The 11067-nt window shown below is 41.4% G+C and overlaps 1 protein-coding gene across 3 annotated transcripts in view; it reads right to left on the bottom strand.

The window, feature by feature from the left end:
- The window catches only part of LOC118941023 (uncharacterized), a 32473-nt gene extending 21662 nt beyond the window's left edge, over positions 1–10811 (bottom strand). Inside the window, exons 1-4 of one of the 3 annotated variants that reach the window (XM_090207068.1) lie at positions 10255–10408; positions 8335–8562; positions 1244–1489; positions 772–827 (exon numbers count right to left, since the gene is read on the bottom strand). In XM_090207068.1, coding sequence (XP_090063194.1) covers positions 772–827; positions 1244–1489; positions 8335–8562; positions 10255–10396 — 672 coding nt within the window. In that variant the 5' untranslated portion in view covers positions 10397–10408. Of the gene's footprint in view, positions 1–771; positions 828–1243; positions 1490–8334; positions 8563–10254 lie in introns of all 3 variants that reach the window. The other 2 variants (XM_090207067.1, XM_090207065.1) reach the window with 2 other exon arrangements.
- Positions 10812–11067: the final 256 nt, after the last annotated feature.

Genomic DNA, 11067 nt, shown 5'->3' with positions numbered 1-11067 from the left:
GTATTGAGGGGAGGATGGATGGGGCCATGTATCGCGAGATCTTGGCCAACAACCTCCTTCCCCCAGTAAGAGCATTGAAGATGGGTCGTGGCTGGGTCTTCCAGCATGACAACGACCCGAAACACACAGCCAGGGCAACTAAGGAGTGGCTCCGTAAGAAGCATCTCAAGGTCCTGGAGTGGCCTAGCCAGTCTCCAGACATGAACCCGATAGAACATCTTTGGAGGGAGCTGAAAGTCCGTATTGCCCAGCGACAGCCCCGAAACCTGAAGGATCTGGAGAAGGTCTGAATGGAGGAGTGGGCCAAAATCCCTGCTGCAGTGTGTGCAAACCTTATCAAGAACTACAGGAAACTTATGATCTCTGTAATTGCAAACAAAAGTCTCTGTACCAAATATTAAGTTCTGCTTTTCTGGTGTATCAAATACTTATGTCATGCAATAAAATGCAAATTAATTACTTAAAAAAAAAAAAATCATAATGTGATTTTCTGGATTTTTGTTTTAGATTCCGTCTATCACAGTTGAAGTGTACCTATGATAAAAATTACAGACCTCTACATGTTTTGTAAGTAGGAAAACCTGCAAAATCGGCAGTGTGTCAAATACTTGTTCTCCCCACTGTACATGTCAATCAAATGTATTTTATGAAGCCCTATTACATTCCAAAGTTGTCAAACAGCTTTACAGAAACTCAGCCTAAAATCCTAAAGAGCAAGTAATGCAGATGTTGAAGCAGTGGGCACAAAAAAAACTCCTAGAAAGAAGGAACCTTGGAAGAAACGTAGAGAGGAACCAGGCTCAAAGGGGTGGCCAGTCTTCTTCTTGCTGTACCAGGTGAAATATGTATTCATATCAGTAGGTTGTACAATCAAAGGGGGAATAAAACTATTCTACAAGTGGGTAAAAGTTTAAAGCTAAAACAGTGGTAATGGTTGTGAAAATTATGAGCCATATCTTCCCTTCACTATCACAAGGGTTAGTAATTATACAGACTCATTTCATAGAACTTTAAAACACAGGCAGTTTGTCTACTTCACTTCTTTAGTCGACACTCTGATATCCCAGTGAATAAAACAAATGCTGACAATACTGGTGTCAAACCATGAAAGTGTCAGTAGCATGAATTAACATCTACCTTCTCATTGAAACAGTTCATCATGAAACAGCTCTACTGCAACTTTTCATACACAGTGGGAAGTTGGAATGAACAACAAACTTAGTTAGATATAACCTGCTCTTACCATGAGAAACAGATGTCCCAATCTTCTCCTCCTCTTCTTCATCTTTAATGTTGACATTCAGCTCCAGTGTTTGACTGCAGTCTTCCAGCTTCACTGATGCCATCTCTGGATCCTGCAGTGCAAACTGGGCTCCACTGTCACAATCAGGACCCAGTGACTGTAGGTTTGGACTCAGTGTGGAAGGAGAGAGGCAGGCTGGGTTTGTCCTCACTATTGATGTTACCGGCCTCAGAGTTAATTCTAGTCCTGTAGTAACAATGAACAACAGACAAAAAGTTATTTTCTAAGACAGTTCCGGCACTTTCTTTATTCTCTAAAAACATATTATATTAGTTCTTGACTTGGACTGAAATAGATACCGGTACTGTTTATATTTAGGTGCAGGAGCTCCACAATACTGTTGAGCTAATATTCTATAAGAGGAACATGAGCTCAAACAGTAGAAATTTGAGGTGAACTGTCCAAGTCAAGCACTGATCTCATTTCAATAGAGCTGGTAGCTAAGCATTGACAACACAACATGGATTCATTCACATTAGACAAAGTATACACTCTTAAATCAGGCTACACAACTTAAGTGTACTTAACCTATAGTAGATTTCCTCAATTCATAAATGCATAAAAACCATTTAGTACAAGGTTGCAGTATGTTTCAGGCAGCACTATGTACTATTTTCCTGAATAACCTGGTCTTCCCTGTATTATTGTATCAAAAACCAATATATAAAAAAAAAAATACCAAACGTGATATTACCTGAATGGATTTGTTACCTAGCATGGTATTACATGTTATTTTGATATTAGACAGTATAAACATGTTATTACATACCAGTAGTAAAAAAATAGAGACACAAATATTGTCTTCTTAACATCACAGTTCTGCCCATATCTTTATTCTGAAGAAGGTTGCGTGCCTGCCCAGAACTTCCAACTATGATAGTGAGTACCCCAACTATGGTAGTGAGTACCCCAACTATGGTAGTGAGTACCCCAACTATGGTAGTGAGTACCACAACTATGGTAGTGAGTACCCCAACTATGGTAGTGAGTACCCCAACTATGGTAGTGAGTACCCCAACTATGGTAGTGAGTACCCCAACTATGGTAATGAGTACCCCAACTATGGTAATGAGTATACCAACTATGGTAATGAGTATACCAACTATGGTAGTGATAGGAAGCCCACTGGCCGGCAGTGGGAGAAGATGGCACGAGAAGGACTTTGGCCGACATTCAGCAAATGTTCTAGTCTATGAAACATCCGATACAGTTTTCTGTTCCCAGAACTAAAATCTGTTATAATCAAGAGTGGACTAAGTTTTGTAGACTTTACCCTAAGCAAACTGGAAAGCTTGTTTAGGACTATAACTTCCCCCTCATATTGTACAATGTGTTTTTCCTCACACCTGGCCTAGGCTATTGATGGATTAGAGACAGTCGTTTTTATTGACCTCAGATTCTCAGTTTGTCAGTGTCAAAGTAGTCTGCCATTTTGGTCATTTATGAAATAAATATTTAAAAAATATTATTCAAAGTCCCCAGTCATCTAAAATGATGTAGAACTGCATGAAATCTGTTTATAAAAGGCCACATTTTTCCAGGACTCCAGGCTACAATAAATGTACTCCATGTGTGCAACTTCTGTAAGCAGCTCCACACCACTACTCTTTGCCAGTACACTAAAACCATGATAATGCATGAAATGCTTTATTATAAAAGGTATTTTATTTCATGTGTTCTGCTACCGCAGAGACCCCCAGGTCACCACCTCTTGGGCTCACAGTTTGGTCCCTGCATCTCCCAATTTACACATGATTCACTGGAGAAATGGGTAGCTGCCACTGCCTATTCCGGGACACATGTCCTTTTGCATAGAATTTGTGAGGATGTTGATTGTGGCCTGTGGAATGTTGTCCCGCTCATCTTCAATGTCTGTGCGAAATTCAATGATATTGGCGGGAACTGGAACAACCTGTTGTACACGTCGATCCCAAACATGCTCAAAGGGTGACATGTCTGAGTATGCAGGCCATGGAAGAACTGGGACATGTTCAATTGTGTACAGATCCTTGCGACGTGGGGCTGTGCGTTGTCATGCTGAAACATGAGGTGATGGCGGCAGATGAATGGCAGGACATTGGGCCTCAGGATCTCAGCATTGAAATTGCCATCGATAAAATGCAATTGTGTTTGTTGTCTGTAGCGTATGCCTGCCCATATCATAACCCTGATACCACCACGGGGCACTCTGTTCACAACACTGACATCAGCAAACCACACGCCCACACAACACCATACACGGCAGTCTGTCGATGTGAGGCTGGTTGGGCATACTGACAAATTCTCTAAAACAATTGGAGGTGGTTTATGGTAGAGAAATAAACATAAAATTATCTGGCAACAGCTCTGGTGGAAATTCCTAGAGTCAGCTTGTCAATAGTATGCTCCCTCAAAACTTGAGACTGTGGCATTGTGTTGTGTGACAAAACAGCACATTTTAGAGTGGCATTTTTGTATTTAATAGGGATCCCCATTAGCTGCTGCCAAGGCAGCCCCTACTCAGCTACTCTTGTCCCCAGCACAAGGTGCATCTGTGTAATGATGATCATGCCATTTAATCAGCTTCTTGATATGCCACACCTGTCAGGTGAATGGATTATCTTGGCAAAGGAGAAAATCTCGCTAAAAAGGGATGTACACAAATTTGTGTACAAAATTTGAGAGCAATAATGATCCATTTCTGCAGTGCAATTGACAACCGTGGCTATAAATGATAAAAAGCCCACCTTAATGAAGCATTTTACCACGTGCCTCAGCTCATCCAGACCCCACTAGCTTCGGGTAGCTGCATACCAATCGAGTACCACAGTATAAATCCTAATTCGCAAAACACATAGCAGTCAAATAGGAAAAGGGTTCCAATAATTTTTCCCGTAGGGGATTTTAGAAACATGTAAACAAGGGCTGTGTTTCGTGTAGGCCTACCCTGGTGTTTTGATAACCATGTAAATCTCTCTAGGACAAAATGACTTATCAATATATTTGCCTGTATTTACCCCCACAAAAATTAAATGTAATTAGCCGTTAATGTGGCTATAATAAACAACTACAAAATTCTGATGGTCTAGACAAGACTGCCAAAATCAAGACAAAGGTAAGGGATCTCTGGATTAAATAACGTTAACCAAATTTAGTAATGAATAAATAGGCTACATTTATTTAAATTGACAATTCTCTGAACTGTCTTGTGCAAGTTTTAAATTGACACAATACCTGTTGTGCAGGAGCTTGCAGGGATTTGTAGTTTAGCATGACGTCTACTTTGACGCTAATTACCGTTTTCAAATCTGAGAAGAAATACAGTCGAATGTATTGATAAAAGTCACCTTGTCCAAGAGAAATGTACACCGTTATCAAAACGTCACGCCAGGGTAAGCCTACACGAAACACAGCCCTTATGTTAAGTGCTTCTAAAAGTAACTTAAATGAACAATCTGAACCATATGATACAAACAAAAATGGAAATATCACACTTACATAAGAATTCAGACCCTTTACTCCGTACTTTGGAATTGTTGTGATTGTTGATTGCTCTATTTGGAACTAATGAATGTGTAATATATATATATAAATTAGAACGATGGAGGCCACTGTGTTCTTGGGGACCTTCAACGCTGCATAAATGTATTGGTTCCCTTCCCCAGATCTGTGCCTCGACATAACCCTTTTCATGGAGCTCTACAGACAATTCCTTCAACCTCATGGCTTGGATTTTGCTCTGACACGCGGGATCTTATATAGACAGGTGTGTGCCTTTCCAAATCATGTTCAATCAATTTCATCTATAACCGGTGGACTCCAATTAAGTTGTAGAAGCGTCTCTAGGATGATCAATGGAAACAGGATGCACCTGAGCTCAACGTCAAGTCTCCTAGCAAAGGGTCTGAATTCTTACACTACTGGTCAAACGTTTTAGAACACCTACTCATTCAAGGGTTTTTCTTTATTTTCACTATTTTCTACATTGTAGAACAATAGTGAATACATCACAACTATGAAATTACACATATGGAATCATGTAGTAAATAAATAACAAAAAATGTTAAGTCAAAGTATATTTTATATTTGAGATTCTTCAAATAGTCACCCTTTGCCTTGACAGCTTTTCATTTTCTCAACCAGCTTCATGAGGAATGCTTTTCCAACCGGAGTTCCCACATATGCTGAGCACTTGTTGGCTGCTTATCCTTCATTCATAGAACTTTTAAAACAGTGGCAGTTTGTCTACTTCACTTCTTTAAATCTACTACCACCTGGCTACCCCTACCCCAGTCAACAGCCCTGCACCACCCACAGCAACTTGATCAAGCCTCCCCCATTTCTCCTTCCCCCAAATCCAGATAGCTGATGTTCTAAAAGAGCTGCAAAATCTGGACCCTCTCTTTCTAAAATGATCCACCGCAATTGTTGCAACCCCTATTACTAGCCTGTTCAACCTCTCTTTCGTATCGTCTGAGATCTCCAAAGATTGGAAAGCTGCCGAGGTCATCCCCCTCTTCAAAGGGGGAGACACTCTAGACCCAAACGGTTACAGACCTATATCTATCCTGCCCTGCCTTTCTACGGTCTTTGAAAGGCAAGTTAACAAACAGATCACCGACCATTTCAAATCCCACCGTACCTTCTCCGCTATGCAATCTGGTTTCCGAGTTGGTCATGGGTGCACCTCAGCCACGCTCAAAGTCCTGAACGATATCATAACCACCATCGATAACAGACAGTACTGTGCAGCCGTATTCATCGACCTGGCCAAGGCTTTCGACTGTCAATCACCACATTCTTATCGGCAGACTCAAACAGCCTTGGTTTCTCAAATGACTGTCTCGCCTGGTTCACCAACTACTTCTCTGATAGGATTCAGTATGTCAAATCGGAGGGCCTGTTGTCCGGACCTCTGGCAGTTTCTATGGGGGTGCCACAGGGTTCAATACTCAGGCCGACTCTCTTCTCTGTATACATCAATGATGTCGCTCTTGCTGCTGGTGATTCTCTGATCCACCTCTACGTAGACACCATTCTGTATACTTCTGGCCCTTCTTTGGACACTGTTATCTAACCTCCAGACAAGCTTCAATGCCATACAACTCCCCTTCTGTGGCCTCCAACTGCTCTTAAATGCAAGTAAAACTAAATGCATGCTCTTCAGCCGATCACTGCCCTCTCCAGCATCACTACTCTGGATGGTTCTGACTTAGAATATGTGGACCATTACAAATACCCAGGTGTCTGGTTAGACTATAAACTGTCCTTCCAGACTCACATTAAGCATCTCCAATCTAAAATTAAATCTAGAATCAGCTTTCTATTTCGCAACAGAGCCTCCTTCACTTATGCTGCGAAACATACCCTCATAAAACTGACGATCCTACCGATCCTTGACTTCCGATGTCATTTACAAAATAGCCTCCAGCACTCTCACAGTGCCATCCATTTTGTCACCAAAGCCCCATATACTACCCACCACTGCGACCTGTATGCTCTCGTTGGCTGGCCCTAGCTTCATATTTGTCGCCAAACCCACTTGCTCCAGGTCATCTATAAGTCTTTGCTAGGTAAAGCCCAACTTATCTCAGCTCACGGGCCACCATAGCAGCACACGCTCCAGCAGGTAGATTTCACTGGTCACCCCCAAAGCCAATTCCTCCTTCGGCAGCAGAGAACTGTAAGGAAAGGCGACCAATGACTAGAACGAATTGCAAAAATCAATGAAGCTGGAGGCTCATATTTCCCTCGCTAATGTCGTGGATAATTGGATCAATTATAACGCATGCCAGAACTTGTGAAATCAATCAGGCTTTTAATACAAGAGTATTGCCAGCCAGGATGGTCCGCGGAGCACACACCGCTTCCCAGAGCCCTGGCTCTCATATTTATACACATACAGCATATACGTCCATCCCATATGTAAATAGACATATTTCCCCTATCCATCTGCCACCATTATCTTTCAGTCCAGGCTTCCTGCTTGTTCACGCCCAATAACGCCCACATCCTCTTTTATTTAGATTATAATGGTGGCAGGATCCTTGCTTTGCCCTAAAAAAATAACATGCGTCTGGTTATTCTATAGGCCTATTCTTTGGCCCTGCACTTAACTTATGGTTCTCATGTGTGTGTATTTTTGTCAGCCATCTGTGTGTCCCCTTTTAGTGAATTGGTGGCCCTGCACTTAACTTATGGTTCTCATGTGTGTGTATTTTTGTCAGCCATCTATGTGTCCCCTTCTAGTGTATCCAATTCTCCCTAAATGCCTATGTGTTCTATTTACTCCCACAAATAGGTCAATAGGCTATGTGTCTCCTCTTACTTTAGTGTATCCAATTCTCCCTAAGTGCCTATGTGTTCTATTTATTCCCACAAATAGGTCAATAGGCTGTGTCTCCTTTTACTTTAGTGTATCCAATTCTCCCTACGTGCCTATGTGTTCTATTTACTCCCACACTAACTTTAAGCACCAGCTGTCAGAGCAGCTCACAGATCACTGCACCTGTACATACCCCATCTGTAAAAAGCCCATCCAACTACCTCATCCCCAGACTGTTATTTATTTTTTGCTCCATTTCACACTAGTATCTCTACTTGTACATCTATCACTCCAGTGTTTAATTGCTAAATTGTAATTACTTCGCCACTATGGCCTATTTGTTGCCTTACCTCATTTGCACACTGTATATAGACTTTTCTATTGTGTTATTGACTGTACGTTTGTTTACTCCATGTGCAACTCTGTGTTGTTGTTTGTGTCGCACTGCTTTGTTTTATCTTGGCCAGATCGCAGTTGTAAATGAGAACATGTTTTCAACTGGCCTACCTGGTTAAATAAAAGGTTACATTGAAAAAAATGTAATACTCTGAGCACTCCAGATGTCCCTGTGAATAAAACAAATGCTGACAATACTGGTGTCAAACCATGCAGGTCTCAGTAGCATGAAATAACATCTACCTTCTCATTGAAACAGTTCATCATGAAACAGTTCTACTGCAACTTCTCATGCACAGTGGGAAGTTGGAATGAACAACAAACTTCTTACCATGAGAAACCTCTTCTTCATTTTTTATGTTGACATTCAGCTCCAGTGTTTGACTGCAGTCTTCCAGCTTCACTGATGCCATCTCTGGATCCTGCAGTGCAAACTGGGCTCCACTGTCACAATCAGGACCCAGTGACTGTAGGTTCCTACTCAGTGTGGAAGGAGAGAGGCAGGCTGGGTTTGTCCTCACTGTTGATGTTACTGGCTTCAGACTTAATCTGAGTCGGTCTGTAGTAATAAAGACAAACGGACACAAAAGTTACTCTTGACAGTTCAGGCACTTTATTCCCTAAAATATATTATATTTCTTCTTGTTCAATTATCTAATTCAGTGCTTGACTTGGACTGAAATAGGTGCCCGTGCTCATTTTGGGTGACGGTAATGTTTATATTTAGGGGCAGGAGCTACACTTTACTTTTGAGCTAATATTCTATAAGAGGAACATGATCTCAAGCAGTAAAAATGTAAGTATTCAGCTCCGGTGAGGTCCTGTCCAAATTAAGCACGGATCTCATTTCAGGTAGCTAAACATTGACAACAAATACAGGACTAACATTAGGACTAAGATCGAATCGTACTACACTGGGGCTGTAGTGGAGCAGGTTGAGAGCTTCAAGTTCCGTGGAGTCCACATCACCAACAAACTAACATGGTCCAAGCACGCCAAGACAGTTGTGAAGAGGGCACGACAAAACCTATTCCCCCTCAGAAGACTGAAAAGATTTGGCATGGGTCCTCAGATCCTCAAAAGGTTCTACAGCTGCACCATCGAGAGCATCCTGACTGGTTGCATCACTGCCTGGTATGGCAACTGCTTGGCCTCTGACTGCAAGGCACTACAGAGGGTAGTATGTACAGCCCAGTACATCACCGGGGCCAAGCTTCCTGCAATCCAGGACCTCAAAACCAGGAGGTGTTGGAGGAAGGCCCTAAAATTGTCCAAGACTCCAGCCACCCTAGTCATAGACTGTTCTCTCTGCTACCGGACAGCAAGCGGTACCAGAGCACCAAGTCTAGGACCAAGAGGCTTCTTAAACAGCTTCTACCCCCAAGCCATAAGACTCCTGAACAGCTAATCAAATGGCTACCCAGACTATTTGCATTTGCACCCACCCACCCACGCTGCTGCTACTCTCTTATCTATGCATAGCCACTTTAATAACTCTACCTACATGTACATAATTACCTCGACACCGGTGCCCCCCGCACATTGACTGTACCCCCTGTATATTGCTCTGCTATTGTTATTTAATGCTGCTCTTTAATTCTTCTTCTCTTCTCTTACTTTTTCTAAGGTATTTTCTTAAAAATGCATTGTTGGTTAAGGGCTTGTAAGTAAGCATTTCACTTTAAGGTCTACACCTGTTGTATTCGGCTCATGTGACAAATAAAATGTTATTTGAAAACATTAATTCATTCACATTAGACACACAACGTAAGAGCACTTTATAGTAGATTTCATAAATTCACATAAAATTACTCCAAAACCATGTAGTACATTATAAGGTCACTGTTTTAGGCAGCACTGTTACTATTTTCCTGAACAACCGCGGCTTCATTGTATTATTTCAATCAAAAAACAATTGTATTACCGGTAGTTCACACTCCAGAAACAGACCGAGGGGGGCGCCGCCATTTTACCAGCTCGTCGAGTTGAAACAAAACCAATAACATGCAACAACAAAAAATCTCAAATAAATTGATTCTTTATGAAATTACCTTGAGAAAAAAATGTACATCCACTCAGACAAACCCAAAGTCTCTAGCTATGTGACTTGTAAAATAGTTAACCGCGTTCTTCACTCGGTTTGACAAAAATTACACATCAAACGTGACACTACTACCTTAATGGATTTGTTACCTAGCATGGAATGACATGTTCTTTCGATATTGTAAAGTTTAAACGCGCTATTACATACCTGTAGTAGTAAATTGAAACGGACACATACAACGGTTATCTTCTTGACTGCACTGTTCTGGCGCTTTCTTTATTCTGAAGAATGGTGCCCGCGTGCCGGGAACTTCCTGTTCCCCACTACCACAGTGCAACCTTCGTTGCATTCCGGGATCCTTGGGATGGCCCTATACATGAGAAGGGGATAGATCTGCTGCCGCCGCCTCTTCAGTGGTGTAAACTAAAAAAAATCTTTTAAGAGATGACAAAAGCAGTTTTCTTTGAAAAATAAATGAATATTTATTTATAGGACATGCTTAGAGCAAATGCACCTCTAACTAAATGTAACTCCAAATGAACCGCAATTTAAGGAATAGTTCAATCAAATTACAAATGTCCACCTTGGTTTCATCACCCTGTATACAATCCCAAAAATGTTCTGAAGATGGAGGACTTTCAGTACAGCAGTGGTCCCCAATCCTGGTCCAAAAGGGTGTACAACGTGTGTTTTTGCCCTCGCACTCACATACCTTATTCAATTCAAAGGCTTGAGTTGCTTAGTTGAATCCAGTGTGTGTGTGTGTTAGGGGCAAAAACAAAAAAGCACACCTCTATGGATCCCCAGGACCAGGATTGGGAAACACTGCAGTACACAGCAATTGATGCAAATTACATGCAATTATTATCATTTATCATTTGTCATTTTCATATCATTATCATCATCATCACACTTTTTGATTTGTACTGAAAGTGATTGCAGTGTGCTAATGAACAAAATACTACAACAGTGTTTTTGTGAAACATCCCTTTCATAGAATCTACCACTCCATTAAAGGAT

Source organism: Oncorhynchus mykiss, chromosome 18 (genome assembly GCF_057628025.1).
Source record: "Oncorhynchus mykiss isolate SJ-2025 chromosome 18, ASM5762802v1, whole genome shotgun sequence".
Lineage (NCBI taxonomy): Eukaryota > Metazoa > Chordata > Actinopteri > Salmoniformes > Salmonidae > Oncorhynchus > Oncorhynchus mykiss.
Note: the sequence above shows the minus strand (reverse complement) of the source record. Positions and strands in the feature narration are given on the sequence as shown.